Here is a 25,806-nt window from a genome sequence, read left to right on the forward strand (position 1 = left end):
CTGAAGGAGAATGAGAGGCACGAAGTTGGAACAGTAAGGGTAGGTAAGGTTTTCAAGGAGTTTTGATGTGAACTGAAACAGAAATGGTCAATAGCCTGGGCAGAAAGTGGGGTCAAGAGAGGGGGTTGTTATTGATTTTCAGATAACATGGCACATTTGCATGCAGATGGAAATGATCCAGAAGTGAGGAGTGAACTGCGGGAGTGATGACCTTGAGCAGGTGATGGGATCCAGTGGCCTTAAACAGAAATGTGGACAATTCTTCATTAATAAAAAGAGAAGAGTATCTGGGAGAGTAGTTGCTGGCAAGTGGGAGATGTGGTGAGAGGTTGTGGTATACAGACACAATTTTCAGCCACAGAAAATAATGAAATACTGTCATTTCCAATGACATGGATGGAACTGGAGGACAATATTTTAAGTGAAATAAGCCAGGTACAGAGAGACAAATATTGCATGTTCTCACTCATTTGTGGGAGCTGAAAAAAAAAAAAAGCTGAATTCATGGAAATAGAAAGTAGAATGATGGTGACTAGATACTGAGAAGGGTAGTGGGTAAAGGGGGTATGAAGTGGAATCGTTAATGGATACAAAAATACCATTAGATAGAATGAATTAAGATCTAGTATTCAGTAGCACAATAAATAGGGTGACTATAATTAACAAATTACTGTGTATTTTTAATAACCAAAAGAGCAGAATTATAATGTTCCCAATGCAAAAAATTGATAAATGCTTGAAGTGACAAGTATTCCAATTACCCTGACTCAATCATTACACATTGTATGCCTGTATCAAATATCACATGTACCCCAGAAATATATACAATGATTATGTACCCATAACAATTGTTAAATGTTTTAAAAAGATGTTTCTTGCCATTTTAGGCAGTTATAGTTTATTCTTTTTAATTTAATTAATTAATTAATTTATTTTTGCAAAGAAGTCTCACTCCATCACCCAGGCTGGAGTGCAGTGGCATGACCACGGCTCACTGCAGCCTAGAACTCCCAGGCTCAAGTGACCCTCCCACCTCAGCCTCCCAAGTAGCTACGACTACCATGGTATGTGCCACTACGCCCTGCTAATATTTTTTTAAGAGATGGGGTCTTGCCATGTTGCCCAGGGTGATCTTGAACTCCTAATTCCTCCCTGGATTGAATGCAATGTTGCTTGGGTAGGTGGTCTCTGGGTATCTGGGCTGATGGCCCCTAGAGTGTGGTTGGCTCTTCTACTGCCTCTGACTTGGAGACCTCTGCATTCTTCCCCTACTGCTATGGTCTGACCGGAAGCATTTCCCACCCATCAGACCACTCAGTGTTTCTGAATGAATGAATGAGTTCTGAATGAATCTCAGGGTTAAACCTTCCCTCTGCTCCACCATCTCTTTCCACTCCTTCCAAACCTATCTTTTCCGAGTTGTTCCTGTTCCATCATTAATCAGCTAGATAGGACAGGGGAGAAGCGGATGCTGGTGATGGGGAGTGTGAGGGTGGGCAGTGGGGTGGGGTGTCATTGTCATGGTGAGGGGTCACCATAATTCTAATAAAGGAGTATAACCTGGTAGAATATTAAGTGTCACTTTGTTATTTATTCTATTAGAAAAATAATGGCCAGACGCGGTGGCTCATGCCTGTAATCCCAGCCCTTTGGGAGGCTGAGGTGGGTGGATCACAAAGTCAGGAGATCGAGACCATGGTGAAACCCCATCTCTACTAAAAATACAAAAAATTAGCCGGGCGCCGTGGCAGGTGCCTGTAGTCCCAGCTACTCGGGAGACTGAGGCAGAAGAATGGCATGAACCTGGGAGGCAGAGCCTTGCAGTGAACTGAGATTGCACCACTGCAGTCCAGCCTGGGTGACAGAGTGAGACTCCATCAAAAAAAAAAAGAAAAAAGAAAAAAGAAAAAGAATGTATTATAAACAAGTTAGAATAGAAAAAAGAAAGGACAATCATTCCACTATCCTAACCCAATTTCTATTAACATATTGGTGTACATTTCTTCTACTGTTTTCCCCATTCATAATAATTTAACTTGTAAAACACAATTTTAAAAAAGGTTTACTGTTTCTTCTATTGGAGAATTTACCGAGTTCCAAATATATGTAAATCACGTGCTAAGCACCATGGAGATATGAAAGATAAATCAGATACACTTCTTATCCTCCAGAAACTTTCGACCTAGAGGGAGAAAAAGACTTTTACATAAATATGTAAAAGGTAGCAAGTGATAAAGGCCATAACAGAGATAGAGAAAAATGGCTCTAGGGAATCACACATCTGTAGTGTCACCTTAAAACAACTGGGAATCACATGCCAGCATGTTAAGTCATCAATAATGTAAGTACTGAATGCCAAGTCATTAACAGCAATATTTTCTGTTTTATTTTTCCCATTCAACATCAATTTTCTGGGTATTACGTTTTATTTATTTATTAAACCAAGTCATTTGAAACCTTTAAAACGTGAAAAATTTCCTGATTCACACTGTAATGCTCTATTGCTTTTAGATGCCATTTTCTAAGCTTATAATATATTAATACACTTCTACTCAGATGACTTAGTATGGCTGATGTAAAAGATATTAAGAAATCCTATGTTGTGGCATGCAGTAAAACTGCGTAATAGTTCTCTATATCTCATGTAAACCCAAATCATCTTCTGTCAGAAACTGCTCTATCAAAAGTATTTCTATTCTTCCCATACTCTCAAAAGAGATTCAGTGGCTCTAAAATCTTTTGCAAAGCATGATCTTTTTGTTCTTTCATGGGAGTGAGGGTGCCTATAGTTTTCAAACTAAATAGCATTTGCAATCACTTTGTGTGGTTCTAAATTATATCAAATATGTTTGACCTTGGACTAGAGAAATGTTTCATCATGTTTACCAATTTTTTATGCAAAATGATAAAACTGCTGGATGTGGCTCATAAATATTTTATTAGGTGTTATATATGTATTAAACTAGAGAGGTGTCTTATTTTCATGAATTTATTACAATTTAAGTAGTAGTAATAATAAAAATTTGCATTTAAATAATTCTTTTCTCCTGGGAAGTGAGTGCTTTTGCACATCAATTAACGCTGGATGGCAGCGTCATTATTCCCAACTTTATTTTATTATTCCATCTTTATGATGTGCTGCTTTGGGTTTTTGTTTCTAGCCTTATGTCCAATTACTTGGCTGGCCATTATCAGGCCTCACACTTGCCTCCCAAACCAGCCTTTTTGGAGGATTAATTGTATAAAAGAATGATACAGAACTCTATGTCACATAGTAGAAACTCTATGATAATTGAAAGTTCTGTTTTCACCAGATATAGATTAAAAGTCCTTACATGGCTTCACTTGCTTTTTTTTTTTTTTTTTTTTTTTTTTTGAGATGGAGTCTCACTTTGTTACCCAGGCTGGAGTGCAGTGGTAAGATCTCAGCTTACTGCAACCTCTGCCTCCTGGGTTCAGCAATTCTTCTGCCTCAGCCTCCTGAGTAGCTGGGATTATAGGCGCCTGCCACTGCACCTGGCTAATTTTTGTATTTTTAGTAGACACTGGGTTTCACCATGTTGGCCAGGCTGGTCTCGAACTCCTGACCTCAGGTGATCCACCCACCTTGGCCTCCCAAAGTGCTGGGATTACAGGTGTTAGCCACTGTGCCCAGCCTATAGCTTCATTTTCAACCAATCAAAATCTTATCTATACCACTAAATTACATACTATTAAAAATTGTCAAAAGTTATTTTTCTACCATTAACAAGTTTTCCTTTCTAACCACTAAATACCTCATATAAAGCAGTTGCTTACACACTAAATAAAATGGTACCTTTAAAAGTGTTGTCCTCAGAGACTAAATGGTTGTTGGCATTTCTCTTCTCTGAAAGTGGACATGCTTGAGATTTATAGATGGGCTTTACAGGTCTGTAAATTCCTAGAAGTTCCCAACAGGGAAAGAACAAAAGACAAGCAAGGTTGTAACTATAGCTGGTGCCAGACATTTGGGGTATCTGCCTAGGCCCCTGATCCAGTTTTGTTTTGAGGATCCAATCTGGCCCAGAGATTGAATCCTTCTGGTTACAGGTTGAAGCTTCTTAGGGAATTGAGTGGAATTCAGGGTCACTTCTCTGATCCTCTTTTTATACTTACCTTTTTTATTTAAAACAAGATTTTGTTATGCCTGGTTACTTATAATAATTTCCTTCTCTTTGAAACAATTTCCAAAAGGATTAGGAAACCCTATGAAATGCTTCATCTGTGGCCTTTGTTTGTTATAATTAATATTTAAAACAAATATTAACAAATGTAATTCTTCTGTTTTAGAAGAAAAGCTATGTGAAAAAGAATAGACAGAGGGGAGATCAGGGATCTCGTTTTTGACAATATAGTTACTGTATACACATTTCTGCCAACCCCAAGATGGTGAATTACTGTAACTTAGCTCTGCCAACTGTCCAGTTTCTACAATCTAGACTGTTGCATATTTCATGAGTTTGCTTTTGAAGCCAATATCTTTTTTTTTCTTTTTTTTTTTTTGAGACGGAGTCTCACTCTGTTGCCTAGGCTGGAGTGCAGTGGCACAATCTCAGCTCACTGCAAGCTCTGCCTCACGGGTTCACACCATTCTCCTGCCTCAGCCTCCCAAGTAGCTGGGACTACAGGCGCCCGCCACCATGCCCAGATAATTTTTTGTATTTTTAGTAGAGACAGGGTTTCACCGTGTTAGCCAGGATGGTCTAGATCTCCTGACCTCGTGATCTGCTGGCTATTCCAGGGAAATCCCAAACTACTAGAAATTTTAGCATGCATCAAAGTCTTATAATGTATAAGCAAGTTTCATTTAAAATATTCTGTATTCTGTATTCCATCTATTTAAAACAGGCAAATACATAGAAAAATGAAACTACATTTTAGCTACTTCATGTGTTCACAGGATAGTTTAACTATTTCTTCAGACTAGGGAATTTTGATGATTCAAATTCATTTCCATTAAACAATTAAACTAGAATTCAAATAATTTTTATGAATTTGAACCATGTGCAGGGCACTATTAGGGGGATACAAGAGATATGCAATTATGCTACCAAGAACTAGATGCCAGGCATTTTAAAAAACAATCTCTAAAAGTCAAAATCATCTTGGTAACTATGAGTTATTTTCTCAGTTTTATAGACAAGTAAACTGAGGCTCAGAAGAGATAATTATCTGAATACACATACAGCTTATTAAATACAAAACTGTTGTTCAAATCCAGCTGCTAATTCCAAAGCTACCACTCTTTGAACTGCCTTCATAATTCACTATCTTCTTAAAGTTCGGGTCAGTTTTTAAAATTTTGGTTGTGTGTGTGTGGGTTTTTTTTTTTTTTAAGACTGAGTCTCGCTCTGTCACCAGGCTGGAGTATAGTGGTGCGATCTAAGCTCACTGCAACCTCCGCCTCCTGGGTTCAAGCAATTCTCCTGCCTCGGCCTCCCAAGTAGCTGGGACTACAGGCATACACCACCACGCCCGGCTAATTTTTGTATTTTTAATAGAGACAGGGTTTCACCATGTTGGTCAGGATGGTATCAATCTCTTGACCTCGTGATCCACCCACCTCGGCCTCCAAAATTGCTGGGATTACAGGTGTGAGCCACTGTGCCCGGCGGCGTGTGTTTTTTTCCATTGTGTTTTGTTTGTTTGTTTTTGAGACAGGGTCTTGCTCTGCCGCCCTTGCTGGAGTGCAGTTATGTGATCACAGCTCACTACAGCCTCAGCCTCCCAGGCTCAAGGGATCCTCCCCTCAGCTGAGGTGAGGAGCTCAGACTGAGACTAAAGGCACCAAGTCGCCATGCTGGCCCATTTGTAGAGATAGGGTTTTGCCATGTTACCCAAGCTGGTCTCAAACTTTTGGGCTCAAGCAAAGGGCCTGCCTCAGCCTCCTAAAGTGCTGGGGTCACAGGCATGAGCCACCATACCCAGCCTGTGTGTCACTTCTTTTAGGAGCTGTGAAGCCTTTTGGTGAAAGTTTATTATCCAATGATTAAATTGTTACATGACTTCTTTAGGGAGTTTCTCCCTGCACTTAACATTAACAATATTTGGACACTGCAATTTTTAGACGGCAGGACTTGTGAAACAATACAAAAGTTAAGGCCCTTTGCTTTGAGATGTTGTTTCTAGTTTTCTATCTAACAAAAATATAGATCTGTTGAGTGCATAACCTGCTTGGTTATTTTGAACAAAGTAAGTAATTGAATCAATTTATGAAGTAAAAAACACACCTATTAGAATGGCTAGAATTCCCCACCCCACCCTACAAAAAAATGATAGTATTAAATGTTAGTACACATGTGAAGCAACAGGAACTGTCATTCATTGCTAGTGAGATTGCAAAATGGTACAGCTACTTTGGAAGACAGTTTGGAAGGTTTCTTACAAACCTAAACGTAGTCTTACCATATGATCCTAGGTATTTACCCAACTGAGTCGAAAATATATGCACACAAAAAACTCCACACAAATGTTTATATATGTTTAGACATAATTTGCCAAAACTGGAAGAAACCAAGATGTCCTTAAAATGGTAAATGAATATATGAACTGTGATACATCCAGTAATAAAAAGATATGGGCTATTAAAACTCAAAAAGACATGAAGGTTACAACTGATACCACAGAAACAGAAAAGATCGTAAGACACTACTATGAATAATTATATGCCCACAAATTGGGTAACCTAAAATAGATAAATAAACAGCTAGAAACAGACAACCTACCAAAACTAAGTCACAAAGTAATAGAAAATCTAGACAGACCAACAACGGTGAGGAGAATCAATAGTAATAAAAAGACTCAACGAGAAAAGTATAGGACCAAATGACTTCACTGGTGAGTTTTACCAAATATTTAAAGCTTCAATCTTTAACTTTTAATTTAACATCAGTCTTTTTCAAACTCTTCCAGAAAGCTAAAGAGGAGAGAACACTTCCAAATACGTTTTATGGGCCCAGCATTATCCTCATACCAAAGCCAGATAAGGACACCACAAGAAAAGAAAATGACAGGCCAATATCCCCGATGAACATAGATGCAAAAATCCTCAACAAAATACTAGCAAACTGATTTCAACAACACATTAAAGGTATCGTACACCCTGATCAAGGGGGATTTATCCCTGGGATGCAAGGATAGTTCAACATATACCAATAAATAAATATGATACACCACAGTGACCGAATGAAACACAAGCACCATATGATGATCATTTCAGTAACTGCAGAAAAACATCTGACAAAATTCAACATCCTTTCATGGTAAAAACTCTCAAAAGGAACGTTCCTCAACACAATAAAGGCCATATATCACAAGCCCACAGCTAACATCACACTCAGTGGAGAAGGCTAAAAGCTGACTGGGCATGGTGGCTCATGCCTGTAATTCCAACACTTTGGGAAGCCGATGTAGGAAGATCACTTGAGGTCAGGAGTTTGAGACCAGCCTGGCCAACACAGTGAGCAGTGAGACCTGTCTCTGAAAAAATGTAAAAATTAGCAGGGTGTGGCAGCACACAGCATTAGTTGCAGTTACTCAGGAGGCTGACAGAAGAGGATTACTTGAGCCCAGAGTTCAAAGCTACAGTGAGCTATGATCATGCCACTGCATACTAGACTAGGCAACACAGCAAGACCTCGTCTCAAAAAAACAAAGAAAAAGGAAAAGCTGAAGTCAGGAACAAGATAAGTATGTCTTGTCTTCTATTTAAGACAGTACTGAAAGTCCTCGCTGGGGCAGAAAAAGGAATACAAGGCTTCCAAATCAGATAGGAAGAAGTAAAATTGTATGTTTGCAGAAGACATGATCTTATATTAAAAAACCCTGTATACTCCACCAAAAACTATTAAAACTAATAAGTGCATTCAGTAAAATTAAAGGATATAATATCAACATGTGAAAATCAGTTGTATTTCTATATGTGAATAACAACCTATCTGAAATGAGGTAGCAATCTCATTGACAACAGCATCAAAACAATAAAATATTTAGCAATTAATTTAACCAAGAACATGAAAGACCTATACACTAAAAGTATAAAACACTGATCAAATAAATTAAAGAAGACACAAATAAATGAAAATATGTCCTACGTTCATGGTTTGGAAGAATTAATATTATTAAAATGTCTATACTACCAAGAGTAATCTATAAACTCAATGCATTTTCTATCAGAATTCCAATGGCATTTTTCACAGAGATAGAAAAAAATCCTAAAATTCACATGGAACTACAAAAGGCCCCAAATAGGACAGGTGCCGTGGCTCACCATGCCTGTAATCCCTCCCAGTACTTTGGGAGTCCCAGGTGGGTGGATCATGTGCAGTCAGGAGTTCGAGACCAGCCTGGCCAACATGGGGAAACCGTGTCTCTACTGAAAATACAAAACTTAGCCAGGCATGGTGATGGGCACCTGTAATCCCAGCTACTTGGGAGGCTATGGCAGGAGAATCGCTTGAACCCAGGAGGCAGAGATTGCAGTGAGCCGAGATCGCACCACTGCACTCCAGCCTGGCCGACAGAGCGAGACTCCATCTCAAAAAAACAAAACCAAACCAAACAAAACCCAAATAGCCAAAGCAATCTTGAGAAAGAACAACAAAGCTTGGGGCATCACATTTCCTTATTTCAAGCTGTATTACAAACCTGCAGTAATCAGAACAGTGTGGTACCAGCATAAAATCACACGGATAGACCAATGTAACAGAACAGCCCAAAATGAGGCCATGTGTTTATGACCAAGTAATTTTTGATGAGAGCACCAAAAATATACAATGGGGGAAGGATAGTATCTTTAATAAATTGTTTCGGGAAGACTGACTATTGGACCCTTATCTTATACCACTCACATAAATTAACTCCAAATGGATTAAAGACTTAAATGAAACCATAAAACTACTAGAAGAAAATGTAATAAAAAAAAAAACAAAATGTAAGAAAAGGTATTCCTGACATTGGTCTTGGCCATGACCTTTTAGATATGATACCAAAAGCAAAAACAAACAAGTGGGATTCCATCAAACTTAAAGGCTTCTGCACAGCAAAGGAAACAATCAACAAAATGAAAAGGCAACTTATGGAATGGGAGAAAATATTTGCAAACCATACCTCTGATAAGGGGTTAATATCCAAAATATGTAAGAAATTTACAGCAATAAATAGATAAATAAATAGTAGGCAAAGGACCTCAATAGACATTTTTCCAAAGACATACAAATGGCTCACAGATACACGAAAAGGTGTTCACCATTACTATCATTAGAGAAATGCAAATCAAAACTACAATGACATAACCGCCTCACACCTGTCAGAATGGCTACTATCAAAAAGACAAGAGATAACAAGTATTGGCCAGAATGTGAAGAAAAGGGAGCCCCTGTGCATTGTTGGTGAGAGTGTAAATTGGTATAGCCATTATGGAAAACAGTATAGAGGTTCCTCGAAAAATTAAAAATATAATTACCATATGATCCAGCAAGCCCACTTCTAGGTATAAATTGAAGGAAATAAAATCAGTATCTCAAGGAGATATCTGCACTCCCACATTCATTGCAGCAGTATTAACAACAGCCAAGACAGGGAAACAATGTAAGTGTCCGCTGAGGAAGGAATGGATAACGAAAATGTGGCATATGTACACAATGAAATATTATCCAGCCATAAAAGAAGGAAATTCTTTCATTTGTAACATGAATAAAAATGGAGGGCTTACACTAAGTGAAATAAGTCAGATAGAGACAGACAAATGTTGTATGATCTCACTCATGCATGGAATCTAAAAAAGTTGAACTCATAGAAACAGAGAATACAGTCCAGGGGCTGAAGAGTGGGGAAATTGGGAGAGAATGTGGTCAAAGGGTACAAACTTCCAGTTATAAGATGAATAAGCTCTGGGGATCCAATGTATGGAGTAGTGACTCTAGTTAGCTGTATTGTATTTCATAACTGAATTTGCTAAGAGAGTAGATCTTACATGTTCTCACTACACACATAGAAATGGTAATTGAGGTGATGAATGTGTCAACTAATTTGATTGTGGTAATCATTTCACAATATATAGATATATCACATTAAAAAAAAGGCATGGAGAAAACTTAAATGCATACAGCTTAGTGAAAGAAGCCAATCTGAAAAGGCAATACATCATATAATGCCAACAATAGGATATTTTGGAAAAGGCAAAACTATGAAGACAGTAAAAAGATCAGTGGTTGCCAGAGGTGTGGGAGGAGGATAGACAGAGGGATGAAGAACTGGAGCACAGTAGATTGAGATTGTTCTGTATGATACTGTAATGGTAGATACATGACATTATACATTTGGCAAAACCTGCAGAATCTATAGCATGAAGAGTGAACCATAAAGCAAACTACAGACCTTTGTTAATAATGGTGGATCAATTTGAGTTCTCCCTTTGTGACACACATACCACACTAATGCAAGGTGTTAACAATGGGGGAAGCTATCGGCTCAGTCATCTGTAAACTTAAACTGCTCTTTAAAAAAGTCCATTAATTTTTTAAAAATCAAAAGAAATGCAAAAACAATCAGTGAGGTTGGTTTTCAAACTGGTCACTGAAAAGGTTAATGCAACAATTCATGAGAGGAATGTGGGTTCAGAAACCAGTCGTGACCAGAACTGTCTGCTATGAGACTATCAGAAGTAGCTATAGTCTCCATGCAATTAGTAATAACAGTTGAAATAAAGTCTACACTGATGTATGCCATGGGCAAATTTATAGATAAGGAAGATAATGATACTTATGTGAGTACTTGTTTTTTTGTTTTTTGTTTGAGACAGAGTCTCACTCTATCGCCCAGGATGGAGTGCAGTGGTGTGATCTTGGCTGATCGCAACCTCTGTCTCCCGGGTTCAAGCGATTCCTGACCCTCAGCCTCCAGAGTAGCTGGATTACAGGCATGCACCACCATGCCAGGCTAATTTTTGTAGTTTTTGGTAGAAATGGGGTTTCACCATGTTGGCTAGAACTCCTGACCTCAGGTGATCTGCCCACTTCGGCCTCCCAATATATGAGTACTTTTAAAACAAGTGACTCCCTCAGATCTTGTTTTATTTTCACAAAACTTATTCTATCTGAACTTTGAAGTCTCATTAAGGTTTTATCCAACTGGTAAAAGTAGACTAGGATGCCTATGGAGAAATAAAGGTAAAAATAATGATGTCAATCTAACACTAGCCAGAGTTTCTACAGAGGAGACAGACTGTCCTGTATTTCGTTATTTATGCTTCTTACCCTTTTCATCCTACACGTATGTGCAAATTAGCTCCTTGCTTCATATTAACTTTCAAATAGCGCTCGGAAGCTTTCAATCTGACCTTTCTGTGGCCAGCAGGAGGAGACCAGGGAGCTTAAGGTATTCCCATATCCTGGTTTCTGTGTCTAGAATTCTTGCTTTGAATTTTATAAAGCTACTATTCATACATCTGAGATAAGAAATTCAAATACCGTAAGATACTCATTATAAATAATGGTTTTAATCCTAGATGGGTTATAGTGAGGGGATTAGGTTTTTTCCAATCTTCACTTTCTATAGAACACAGACTCAAAGAAAACACAGACTCTGTCAAAGGCTAGAACTCAAATCTTACGATAATTCAGTGCTCTTTTCATAAAAACATGCTGTCTTTATACGATCTACATGCCTTACAGGTATCCTATCCTGAAGGTAAGCAGTGGGTGTGTAATAGGTGACAATATATCTGAGTCACTTATAACACTGCCTGACACAAAGCATACCCTATGTGAGGGGTCAGTAAGCTTCTTCTGTAGAGCCAGAGAGTAAACATTTTAGGCTTTGCCGGCTGTAAGGTTTCTGTTGTAACTAATCAAAGCTGCGTTGGCAGCATGAAAGCAGCCATAAAAATGAACGTGACCAGGTTCCAATAAAACTTTATGGACACTGAATCCGTATTTTATATAATGTTCACATATTATGAAATATTTTTCTAATTTTTTTCAACCATAAAAAACGCAAAAATGGATGTAAAAACAGGCAGTGTGGTGGGGTTTTGGGGCATAGTTTGCTTTATACAATTAGTAGACATTATTATGATGTCTATAATATCTTTCTAGAAATTATTTTTAATGGTTGCTTAAACATAGAGTCTGTTTCTATGTTTTTTATTTTTAATGGCTGCTTAAACTGGTAGGAGTGGGAGGATTCAAACCCAGCTTGTGTGACATCAAGGCCCACGCTCTTTCATAAACAAGATTGTCTGGATGTTCTATAATTTACTTAGTCCCCTGTGGTAAGAATTTAGGCTATTTCCAATATTCATTATTATAATTCACCCTCCAGTGAACATCTGTGTAGTTAAAGTCTTTACGTGCACATAGTATTATACCCATACCTTAAAATGTATTTAGTGGTAGCTATCAAAACGGCTGGCAGAGGCGTGCGCGCGCCTGTAATCCCAGCTACTCGGGAGGCTAAGGCAGGAGAATCACTTGAACCCGGGGGGCGGAGTTTGCAGTGAGCCCAGATCGCGCCATTGCACTCCAGCTTGGGCAACAAGAGCAAAACTCTGTCTCAAAAAAAAAAAAAAAAAAAAAAAAAAGGTTGACAGAGCATCTAAAGAAACAGACTCTAAAGAAGTAATCTCAAAAAGTAATCTTTTATGGTTACAAGAAAGTTCAGACATACTAGAAAAGGAGTTTTATAAATACAATATATATACATAGAACTTACGTCCCAAACACCATTTTAAGACCTTTATATATAATTACACCATTTAGTCCTCAAAACAATACTATGAAGTGCAGGTACAATTATCACTATCATCATCATCATTATCCCCATGTTCCTAAAAGGAAACTGAGGCACAGAAGGGCTAGGTAACTTCTCCAAGGTCACACAGTAAACTGGTAGGAGAGGGAGGATTCAAACCCAGCTTATGTGACATCAAGGCCCACTCTCTTTCATACCAGGCTGCACCATCTCTTCAACCAGATACTTGCCCAGTGTGCACCTCCAGGTACTCTTTATAATGTGCCTTCACACAATCGGTGGTGGTCTTTTTTATACTGAGATCACATTTCACATGCATGAACGACCTCATACTCTAATAACTGGTGCCAATTTTAACCCATAATGGGACACTTTTGGTGGAAACTGGCTACCCATCTAACCTTCCTCTATTGTCCTACAAGACACCCCCGCACCAACGCCAATTCTTCATTAACTTTCCCTGTTTTTCTTACCCAAAATAGCTGTCTAGTAAACAGTAGAGGTAGATTGGAGCATACTCTCATGTCTTATTTTCCAGTGTATGGCCCCAAATCTACATTCAGGTGGTGCTTTGCCTACAATGGAGGGCCCTGTACCGCCTGGGATGGCTAGTTTCGATTAAGTACCTTTCTTTGAAAACAAAAACAGTGGCACGTGTCAGAAGTCCCTCCCGCGCGGCCTCTTTCCCCTCTTCTTCCGCAGCAGGAGGCCTGGCCCCCGCGTCCTGCACGCGTCCGGACCAAACGTTCAGCCTCCCCCCCTCCAGACTCGGACGGGAACTCGCGCGCACTCCGGGGTATTCCCTGTTTGTGCTGAGTTACACGCGAATCTCCCAAAAAGGAGATATGCGAATGGGTCGTCCAACTTTGAAGGGAAACGAGGATTCCCTTTCTCATTTTCTCTCCTGATTTCTCTCCCTAACCGGACCGCACTTCTCGAATTATCCCCGTGCGGAGGAACGAAAAATGCCGCCGGTCCCACGAAACTGCCGCCCCCTACTCATGCCCAAACAAGGATAGAATCTTCTAGCGAGGGGACAAAAAAATAAATAAGCGGGCGTTTCAAACCGAGTCCTCGGGTGTGCAGACTCGTCGCGAAGTCGCAAGCGGAGCGGGCAGTCCTGGCCGCGGCGCGGGGCTCCTCCCGCCGGGGGGCGCGGGGCGGCGGGCGCGTGCGCGTGCGCGGTACGGCCCCAGCCCTGGCCGCCGCCGCCCGCCGCCCGCCGCCGCCGCCGCCGTCGCGATGCCTATTTTAGTCAAAGCGGCTCCGGGCGTGGGGACCCGGCCCGGGCAGCGGAGCTTCCGGACTCGCCGACCCGCCGAGGAGGGCGCGTCGGGCTCCCGTCGAGCAGCTGAGCCCGTGTTCCCCGCGTCCCGCGCCCCGAAGCTGCTGCTCCGAACTTTGGTCGGCGCTGCCCAGGCTCCCCGCCAGGGACCAGCCAGGTAAGGATGGGAGGCGCAGCTACAGCCTGCTGTCCCCCTGCACCGGGCTGTGTGCGGCCTCGCGCTCCCCTGGCTAAATCAGGAAGCGAAAGTTGGATCTCAGCCCCTCGGGGACCAACTTTGTCGGCCCAGGGGGCTGTTGCTTGTTCTCCGCGCCCGGGCAGCCGGGGGCGCCGCCCTCTGTCCCTCCTCGTTGGCCGCGCCCTCAAGGGGCTCCCGGTCCTTGAAGGCCGCCCTCCTCCCCGGGTCTGGGCCCTGCGGCCACAGAGACCCTCAAGGGTCAGCGGCCGCCGCTTGGGTCAGGCAGCCCTAGCGTCCTCGGGCCCTCGGCCCCACCGAGTGCTGGCTCCCGCGCTCTGCGGCGGGCATGCCCTTTGGTGAGCTCCGCTTCTGCTCTCCCCGCCGGATCCCCGGGGTTCCTCCTCGCCCCCTGTAGGGCCACCGCGTGCAGCGCAGAGCCTGCGTGCAGGCGGGCGCGCGGTGTCGCCCACTCTGTCCCCGCTCCGAGAGTAGGGTGGGCCACGGCGCTCACTCCTCACCCCCGCGTCCCGAGAGCTCCTGGCCGAGGAGGACCGTTGCGGCGGACCTTCCTCCTTTAAGGAGCGAGGTCAGAGGGCCCCGGGAGAGCGCCGATGGCTGGTGACCGGAGGTCCACGCCACCCACCCGCAACCTCCTTCCCCGAGCCTTTGGGAACGGGTTGTTGGCCAGACAAGTCCCGGAAACTGCCTCCTTTGAAGCATGAATAAGTGCGAAAAGACTCTTAGCAATGTAATGCCATTTGCCATTCGGAAGATGTGTGAAGATTCAGTTAGAATTACAGAATGAATTAACTAGACTAGCAAGACTTGCCCGTTGCAGTTATCTTTTTCCCTTTTTTAGTTTGGTAAAGGTTTAATGTTAGTTTCAGCATTTAGCTGTTTAGCCCTACAATCACTTATTGAAAACCGATAAACAGAACTTTACAAGTATGGATGACTTAAGGACTTCAACTTTGATGATCTGATGAGGGAAAGATGATTTCTCTTGATTTAGTCAAAATTAATCAGAAAAGTTTACCACTTTAGCAGTCTAACCTCTTTCCACCTATTCTCTGTATAAGACTTGTTCAGTGTAAGCCACTAAACAATTAAGTGGTAATCAGAGTAAACTGATCTGATCAATATTTTCAACAATAGGTAACTGGCATTTCACAATAGACAATTATGTAGATATATAGATACATCTATATGCCTTTGCATGTATCTCTGTATATGGATATCTCTTTAATAAGGTGTGGTGCATTAAAACATGTTTAGGATGACCCTGCCTTCTAAAAGTTGCTAATAATATTTTCTGGTTCTTGGGTCATAATTGTAGTTTTCCTGTCATTTTCCTTGGACCAGATATTGGTACTTTTAGTGTCACTTTAAGAACTTATAAAAGTCTGATATTGAATTATAGTGGATTAATAGGCAATACAGGTGAAATTGGGTGAACTCAAGGGGAATATGTATTGATTGATTGATTATGTAAATGTATGTTAGAACCATAGGCTATTAAAATTTTCCCTATTCCAAGGAAGAAACAGACCCGAGGAGCAGAAATGGCTTTCCCTGGCTTATGTGGCTCCCTGGTGGCTTGTGGTATAGAACCTGACTCAACCTCAGGAAGTCTAGGCACTCTCCTGGCTTTATTACTGAGATGTGAGGAGACTGAACAGTGATTTCTAAAAGTATTTGTCAGGTTGAGGTTCCTTCAGAGTGGCTTTCTTCCCTGCCTCAGTGGCCTCCTCTACAGAGGCTAGGCCTTGGGAGTACATAGATAGATAAATATTGTCCCTGCCTCATAGAGGACAAACAGGACAATGGGAGTGTAGGTACATTCTACAGTGCTGTCGAAATGGTAGTTATTATTAAGCTATGTAATGCTAGGGTAGGTGATGTTAGGTTATGAGTGATAGAGGACATGTCATATCATTCTCTCTCCTGCAGAAGTTACGAGATTCATTCTCCTTTGGCCTTGAAAAGCAAACTTTGTATAAATGGAGTTATTAAAATAATGATCTTCCCCCTCCCCATCCTGATAGGCTTATGTATTTGCTGATTTTAGACATTTGGAAAATAGGTAAATTTTTGTTTCTTCCCTTTTTGTAGCAAATCAGTATCTAAGTCAACTATTACTATTATATTTACGAGCTATTTCAACGTTTTGTGAAAAGATCTTCAGTTGACTTGATCATTTCATTCACAATTTGTAAATTGGTGTGTTTGTTTTTTTATCAGCTTTAAGCTGTGGAATTCTTTCACATTTGTCTGTTAACATCCTTTCAAAATACCCGTTTTGTACCAATTATTCTACTACCTAAAACCTTTACTTTAGTATGTTGAGAACAAGCAGTAGAGAAGTAAGATTAATTGCATGACCTTATTTCGAAAGAAATACATATTTCTAAATTTAGATGCATTTAGGGTCCCCATTTGGAATTTTCCTGAAGCAGAGTAATTCATATATTCTGTAAACCTACATAGTGTTTGGCAAGGGCCAGATTTGTGCAATTAATAATAGAGTTTCTTTTAAGGACCAGAGACTGAAGACAGGTAACATAGGAAATGGTTTTATATAAGCATGTGTAAAATGTGTATTTTTAAAATGTACTTGCTATGGACTTTAATATGTATAAGTAAACTGGAAGTTTACTACTTTTTAATTTGTGATATGCTACCAACTAGAATTATTATGGGAAATAAAGTAGAGATTTAAATTAGACAATATAAGTTTCATGCTGTATCTCTCTGTGTATATAATAATGTTTATATGGCTATGTATTATTTGCATATATGATAATGTATTATGTATGTATGGTACAGTGATTTAATGGCGGTATACAAATAGAGCCTTCTAAATATCCTAAGCCTTCAGATAGATGTGAGGGTATTCATATTTTTTTAAGTATTCAAATAATTAGTTTTCTAGTTATTTTTCCTGTGTTTGGATTCAGTCACCAGTGGGAATTTGATGGAAGACTTGACTAAATAACTTTGTAATTACCATGGTTTATGAACATTGGTGATTGTCTTCAAGACTGATTCCCTCACTCCTCCCTTCCCTACAAGTCTGTATATGTATATATGTGCCTATGAGGGAATAGTTGTGTGCTATGCTAAGTATAATGATAAGTATGTATCATTTCATTTAATCATAAGGCATATGAGGTATTATTATCATCCTTTAACAGGTAAGGAACTGAATACATTTAATATGTGACAGAGTTGGGATTTGAATCTTGGTCTGTCTAATTCATAAGCACTAAAGAAGTCTATTTAATTCACAGAAATAATTTTGTTATAATACCTATGGAAGTAAAAAGATACAATTACCATTTTTATGATTTTACTTTTGTTTACTTGTTTTTACAGGAATTTTCAAAATGAATTATACAGAGTCCAGCCCATTGAGAGAATCAACTGCCATAGGTTTTACACCTGAGTTAGAAAGCATCATACCTGTGCCTTCCAATGAGACCGCTTGTGAAAATTGGAGAGAGATACATCATCTGGTTTTTCATGTAGCAAATATTTGTTTTGCAGTTGGGTTGGTTATTCCAACTACTCTTCACCTGCATATGATATTTCTTAGGGGAATGTTAACTCTAGGTAAGATACCTAACTAATATTTTATGTAACTTTTCTGTAACTGACATAAGATGGGCTTTGCATTGAGATCTTCAGAGTATTCTTTGTCAGGCCCATAGCAAGCCAAAAAATGTAAGTCTTCATTAATGAATTAGCAGTATATCAATTAGCTTAGAGCATAGGCCTTCACATGCCATCTCTCTGCCTTACTTACTTTGTTTATATGTGCTTTCATGTGTTCTTTAGGTTTTCCAGATACCAGAAAATTCGTTCATGTGTAAGAGTGTGGACTTTAGAGCCAAATTGTGTGATTCAAATCCTGGTTCTACATCTTGTTAACTGTAACTTGGGCAAATGATTTAATCTTTCTACTGCCTCAGTTTCCTCATGTATCAGATAAGGGTAAAAATAATACCACCTCCCAAAGTTGTTATGAATTAAATGTGTATCTCATATATATTTAACTTGGAATATTGCCTGCACATAGTAAATACTGTATAGTTTTAACTATTATTACTTGAAAAGATATTTGCTGTGGGCGGTAAAGAATCATTGGGAACAAAAACAATTACCCAGATACAGTAGTTCAAATAAAACAAATTTTTTTTTTGGTCCCAGTAACCCTAATGAAACAAGTTAAATTGATTCACATCAGAATATTAAAACAATTGAATCTGTTACTTTAGCCAGTGATTCTTGACAAATTACTCTCTATGTGATTGCTTCCCTAATGGCCCATTTATTCAGGTGCATTTTTTAGCACCTGTGATGTGTCAGAAAAAGATTAAGGAAGGCTGTCTTCATCCTTGAGAAAGACACTCTTGTGGGGGCTGGTAGAGAAACAGATGGGCAGTCCCAGTATGGCGTATCAGATGCTGGGATGTAGGTGTGCACGCATTATCCAGGGGGACACGGAGAAGGTGATAGGCTCAGTAGGAGGGCAGAGCAGGATCCCACTGAGGAGGTGACATGGGACCTGGATTTTGGAAGATGAGCAGGATTTCTCTAAGTGAGTATGTGCAGTATCCAAGCAAAGAGCACAGAAGAGAAGGAAATTGAGCATATTGGGATGAACATAGAGCAGTGCATTGTGCTTAAAAATGTATGATAAATGGGCTGGACACAGTGGCTCATGCCTGTAATCCCAGCACTGTGGGAGGCCGAGGTGGGCAGATTACCTGAGGTTAGGAGTTCGAGACCAGCTTGGCCAACATGGTGAAACCTTGTCTCTACTAAAAGTACAAAAACTAGCTGGACATGGTGGCAGGCGCTTGTAATCCCAGCTACTCAAGAGGCTGAGGCAGAAGAATCACTTGAACCCAGGAGACAGAGGTTGCAGTGGGCCAAGATTGGGCCACTTGGAATTTTCCTGAAGCAGAATAATTCATATATTCTGTAAAACTACATAGTGTTTGGCAAGGACCAAATTTATGCAATCAATAAGAGTTTTTTTTAAGGACCAGAGACCGAAGACAGGTAACATAGGAAATGGTTTTATATAAGTATGTGTAAAATGTATATTTTTTAAATGTACTTGCTATGGATTTTAATATGTATAAGTAAACTGGTGACAGATTACTCTGTCCTACCTGGTGACAGAACTAGACTCTGCCTCAAAAAAAAAAAAAAAAGTGATAAATGACAAGTGAAAAGAGGCTGGAAGGATAGTAGAAGCTTGTGGGACCTCTGTGGCTGTGTGACCTGTGAGTAAGGTGAGGACTGCAGCAGTAGGAACAGGGAGTTGAATGGAAAAAAAAAAAAAACTATACCGTATAAAAAAGCAAGCATCAATTATGAATTTTAAGACAGAGTTTCGGTGGTGGAGTGAACCAAAGATATTATCAAATCTAACACTTTATTCTGTAAATGCAGAAAGAGAAACCTAGGCTAGGCATAGTAACTAATGCCTGTAGTCCCAGCACTTTTGGAGACTGAAGTGAGAGTATCTCTTGAAGCCAGGAGTTCAAAACCAGCCTGGGCAATGTAGTGAGACCCTATGTCTACAAAAAATTTAAAAAGTAGCTGGGCATGGTGGCACACATCTGTGGTCCCAGCTGTTTGGGAGGGTGCAGTGGGAGGATGGCTTGAGCCTGGAATATCGAGACTACTGCACTCCAGCCTGGGTGAGCGAGCAAGACCCTGTCTCAAAAAAAAAAAAAAAAATTAAAAAAAGTGAAACTTAGACAAATAAAATGACCCATCCAGAATTAAGATGGAGAAAAAAACGGCCAAACCAGGACTATAATTCAGGTCCTCCAGTTTTTCTCTATCCTCCCATTGTATACCTTGTCTCCTTTAAATTAAAATATTTTAAATTGCTTCACTATTTGCTATGAAATATTACTTAAAGAATATTTAAATTTTTACATTTGGGGCTTTAGGTGCCTCAAATCATTCTTGTGAAATAAAAAATTGCAAGTGAGTAACTTTTAAAGTGTGAGGTTAGCTTTTGTGAGTATGCGTGTGTCAATGATTTATATCTTAATGATAGTTTTATTTTAAATATATACACTGTATTAACTCTCCTACCATAAAATTGATCAAAAGAAACTGGGAATATTTTATATAAGGTAAGAGAATCAATAAGAAAACACAGGAAGATTCTCAGAGTTAAATGGATAATCACTAAGGGAAAATTCAGATGGCTAAAACATTTTGGTAAAATATGCAGGCTCACCAGTAATCATGGAAATGCAAAATAAAGTATACATAATTCCTCACTATCAAGTTAGGAGTTTTCACATTTTATAATACAGTCATGCATCGTATAACGAAAGTGGTCCCATAGTATAGTACGACATGTTCACCTTTTCCATGTTTAGATATGATTAGATATACAAATACTTACCATTGTGTTATAGTTGCCTGCAGTATTCAATATTCAATACAGTAACAAGCTGTACTGTACTGATTTACACCCTATAGTGTAGTAGACTGTGCCATCTGGGTTTATGTACGTATACTCTATGATGTTCACACAGCAACAAAATCATCTAACGAAATATTTCTCAGAATATATCCCTGTCATTGAGCGACACATGACTATACTGACAACTTGATATTGGCATTTCTAACTAGTAGGATTGCAAATTTGTACAAACATTTTGAAAAACAATTCTTCAATATTGTAAAAAACTATAAAGTTCATTCCCTAGGTTCACCTTCAGGTAATCCAGACTAAGTAAACAATCACAAATACAGAAAAATTTGTATGTATAAAAATTTTTTTTCCACTTGTCAAAAATTATACCCTCAGAATCTTGTCTTTCCAGCAGTAGGGGGAGGGTTAAATAAATTATGGTTTAATCAGTTGCAGTCATTTAAAACTGTGCTTGCAAAGAGTTTAATGAAATGGGAAAATCACTGGAATAAGTTAAAAAGGAGATTTTAAAATTGTATGTGTGCTAGGTTTGCCATCAGGTAAAACTGTATGAAAACTAATTCTGTAAGGCAGAATTAAATTATATGATATTTAATGGCCTTTTTTAAGTAGTAGAATTATGGACTTTTCCCCTTTAAAAATATTTTTTATACTTTGTATTTCCTATATATTTTTAATACAGATTTTATTCAACAAAGAATATATTTGGGTTTTTTTTTGGTCACTGGACAAAAAACAAAATGAAACAATGTGATATTTGGCTTAGGTAGTTCTGAAATGTGTTTGGTTTATAGTAGTCCCCACATCCAGTGGGGGATTCACTTTTGGTGGTCAACAACAGTCCAATAATATTAAATGGAAAATACCAAGAATAAACAATTCATAAGTTTTAAGTGCAAGACATTCTGATTAGTGCAATGAAATCTTGCAGCGTTCTGCTCTATCCTGCCTGGGATGTGAATCATCCCTTTGTCCAACTTATCCACACTATCTGTGTTACCCACCCAGTAGTCACTTATTAGCTGTTTTGGGTATCAGAACAATAAAACATAGTGTTTATAGAGTTGTGTACTACCCATGGTTTCAGGCATCCACTGGGGGTCTTAGAAAGTATCACCTTCAGAAAAGGGAGGACTACTGTATATATAGAGGATATCAAGTTTATTAAGCTCCCTGCTTAGGCTCTTCTAGATTATCTAACAGGTTAACTTTGCTCTTCAACAGGATGTACCCTTTATATTGTCTGGGCCACTCTCTACCGATGTGCCTTGGATATAATGATCTGGAACTCTGTGTTCTTGGGTGTCAACATTTTGCATCTGTCATATCTTTTATACAAGAAGAGACCGGTAATTACTAAACTTAATTAATAAGGAAGTGATTTTAAAGCTAAAACTTTGAAAGGTACTTTGTTCAGACTTAAAAGTAAGCATCTAGCATGTTTAGTCACTTTAATATCATTTCTCTGAAGTTTAGGCTTTCAGTTTACATATGCCTGAAAGTGAAACATTTTAGTACCATGAAATTTGTTCTACATATGAGTGTTTAAAACTTTAAAAATCATTAGCATATGAGAGAACATGAATAATATTCTCATTTTTAAGTCATATTACTTGATTTTTTTGTATTGATATTCAGATGTTACCTGGAAATATCATTGCCTAGTTACAAAGTTACTTACTAATAGGCAACTTCTGTAAACATTCTAATGATTTACAAATAGTTCATGCTAGTTTTTAGTGTAATAACTATATATTTTTCTAATGCCCAAAATATTCATTTAAGGAAGTCACCAAATTTGGTGGGTTGCTACCAAAACACCAGTCTTTAACTTTTTCTTTTCAACTCTGATTTATCTTGTTGTATTCCTTGATCATATCAAGAATAAAAATAGAGTAGGAAAACAACAGGGTCCTAGAATCACCCCATATGTATTTACTGGCTTTCCTAAGCACAGCAAACATTCAGTAAAGTAAAAGATATAATGCTTGCCTTAATCTTATGTTTGGGGCCAGATTTGCATGTAGAAAACTATCAGAAAACAAGACGATTCATAGAAGATTCTAATTTGAATGATACAGATGATATGTAATAGGCATTCAACTAGATTGTAACCTCGTCCAGACATAGTGACTCAGTCTGTGTTGTTTTACTGTATTACTCAGTTTTCTCTAGGTTATACTATGTAATGAATCTCAATGATATATAACAGCAAATGGGCTTTTTTTCTCATCCACCTTGTATCTTGACTCTGGCAGCTATGTGTCAGCTGTGATTCTGTTCTATGCATCTCATTCATTTCAGGGTCTGTACTGAAGCAGCAGGTTCTATTTGGACCGTGCATTCTCATAGCAGAGGGAAAAGTACTAGAAAGCAAAAGAGAAACACCCAATGTCTCTTAAAACTTCTGCTCAAAAGGGACATATATTGTTTCTGTTCACATTTCATTGGCAAAAACGAGTGACATGGCCAAGTTTGATAATATGGGGCATGGGGTGGAGTAAGGGGATGTACAGTCCTCTTACAGAGGTTGGGAGCAGTGAATAATTGGGAACAGTAATCTGACACACTTACTGTTGTATCCACTTTTGCTGTCGAACATGATTGGCACACAGTAGGTGCTCAAAAAAACCTTTGATGAGTAAATGCTTTCAAAGAAGAAAAGAATTAGGCCAAGTGAAGTGGCTCATGCCTGTAATCCCAACACTTTAGGAAGCCTAGGTGGGTGGATCACCTGAGGTCAGGAGTTCAAGACCAGCCTGGCCAACATAGCAAAACCCTGTCTCTACTGAAAAATACAAAAATTAGCCGGCATGGTGGTGCACACCTGGAGTCCCAGCTACTCAGAGGCTGAGGCACAAGAATCGCTTGAACCCAGGAGGCGGAAGTTGCAATGAGCCGAGATTGTGCCACCGCACTCCAGCCTGGGTGACAGAGCGACACTCTTGTCTAAAAAAAAAAAGGAAAATAATTAATAAGAGGGCTTCATGCGGCTGGGCACCGTGGCTCATGCCTGTAATTCCAGCACTTTGGGAGGCCTAGGTTGGAATGTCACTTGAGCCCAAGAGTTTGAGACCAGCCTGTGCAACATAACAAGACCCTGTCTCTACAAAAAAATTTAAAAATCAGGTGGATGCAGTAGCACACACTGTTGTCTCAGCTTCTCGGGAGGATCACTGGAACCCAGGAGTTTGAGACTGCGGTGAGCTATGATCACACCACTGCACTCCAGCACAGGCAACAGAATGAGACTCCGTCTCCAAAAAATAAATACATAAAAAGGGCTTGATCTGAGAGTTACGGGATGAGCAGATTATGAATAAATCATATTAAATGCTCATTACTAGAGGTTTGGAGTAGAAGAGGTGGATAATGATTGCATTTTCTGAATGTCAGAACTTGCTGGAACCCCAAAATTTAAGGTTCAGAAGTTGCTAATGTGATCATAGCATCAAATAGGTTAAATCACTTAGTATCTGTGCTTTTGTTTCTTCTCATACTATAAATCTACTTTTTTGAAAAATACAAATGCTGGATTTTCCTCACAATGAAACAGCAGGACAAGTAGGAGCATTGCAAATGCTACAGTGACATCAGGTTGTAGCAGCTGTCATGATCCGAGTCTATAGGCTTCATATCGTGCCTGGCAGAGATAAAGTGCAGTATGGTTTTCCATCCACCTAATTAGTGTGGCTTCCAGAGACTAATGCTGGGCCCAAAGATGGGGCATGACCTGGGCTTTGGAGAATCTTACAACAAAAATGATTAAGCCATTTTGTTTTTCTCTTCCTCCAGTAGCCAGCCTTATTTGCCAGTGGGTTCTCCATTTTACAGAGTTCATTTTAGCTTAGGATGAAACTTCTACACTAAGACTCTTACACCGTTTTATTTTTCCTTCACTTTGCTTGAGAGTACATAAATGTGAAGCAGTGATTGCAGCTGTGCATTTTTGTTTTTCTATATTGGTGCATTAAGTAATTACATGGAGATAAAATGCTTAATGTGTGCGTTACTTTTGTAAATTTGTTTCCTCATTGATTCTTATTTTGTGTGTTTATTTTCTTGCTGCCATATTTAAAAGTAAATTTTTTGTGTGTGTGAAACAAAAGGTTTCACAGAAAAGGTTTTCTGTTATTTATAGAAGGTGCTAAGGTTAGGAAGGTGAATGTTGTGACAACCTTCAAAACCTAAACAGTTGCAAACCGTAAACAGACTGCTCTCAAACTCTTGGACTCAAGTGATCCTCCCACCTCAGCCTCCCAAAGTGTCAGAACTACAGGCATGAACCACCTCACATGACCTAACCGTACCCTTTTAGGATCTAAAGTATAAACTTCTTCACCATTTCACTTGCTGTGTAAGATTCTGTTGGCCTCAATACAGAAGGGTGATGGTATATATCAAAGATTTCTTTATTCTCAAAACCATATTTGGACCACAGAGGTCAGTGTTTTGGGGTTGCCGCTGCATTGGTACAGCATCTAGTCATTGCTACATTTCAGGTAAAGATTGAAAAGGAACTCAGTGGCATCTACCGGCGGTTGTTTGAACCACTCCGTGTGCCTCCAGATTTGTTCAGAAGACTAACTGGACAGTTTTGCATGATCCAAACCTTGAAAAAGGGCCAGACTTATGCTGCAGAGGATAAAACCTCAGTTGATGACCGTCTGAGTATTCTCTTAAAGGGAAAGTAAGTGTTCTGCGGAAATCAGAATTCCTAGTTTACCTTTACTCTTTTCATGGCCTCTGGGAAGGAAATGAATGGAAGGAAATGTTGCCAATGAATGGAGGAAGTAGTCACAGAATTTGTTGTTGGTGGAATTTTATGCTACAACTACACTTTACAACGCTGCAGAGCAACATGTTAAAGCCAGGTTGAATGTACTGCTCTGAATCTTGATGTCAGGATTTTCAACTGCAAGTATTTTAACCATTTTTGACCTTTTATTAAAAATGAATGAGTCAAAATTGAAGTGGATTTAAATTAGACATTGAAATTCAAAAAGCCTATGCATGCTTCAGAGTTAATTTGTCTTGAATATCACAAAAATGCAACTTCTAGGAATATCAGCCTTTCGGGGAGAGAGTCAGTCTCTGCTG

The 25,806-nt window shown here is 39.4% G+C and overlaps 1 protein-coding gene across 1 annotated transcript in view; it reads left to right on the top strand.

Annotated features, from left to right (window-relative positions):
• Positions 1–14,029: 14,029 nt before the first annotated feature.
• The window catches only part of BVES (blood vessel epicardial substance), a 40,080-nt gene continuing 28,303 nt past the window's right edge, over positions 14,030–25,806 (top strand). Inside the window, exons 1-4 of the mRNA XM_010352512.2 lie at positions 14,030–14,213; positions 17,610–17,846; positions 21,931–22,055; positions 25,209–25,396. Coding sequence (XP_010350814.1) covers positions 17,621–17,846; positions 21,931–22,055; positions 25,209–25,396 — 539 coding nt within the window. The 5' untranslated portion in view covers positions 14,030–14,213; positions 17,610–17,620. The remainder of the gene's footprint in view (positions 14,214–17,609; positions 17,847–21,930; positions 22,056–25,208; positions 25,397–25,806) is intronic.

This window comes from Rhinopithecus roxellana, chromosome 4, assembly GCF_007565055.1.
Source record: "Rhinopithecus roxellana isolate Shanxi Qingling chromosome 4, ASM756505v1, whole genome shotgun sequence".
Lineage (NCBI taxonomy): Eukaryota > Metazoa > Chordata > Mammalia > Primates > Cercopithecidae > Rhinopithecus > Rhinopithecus roxellana.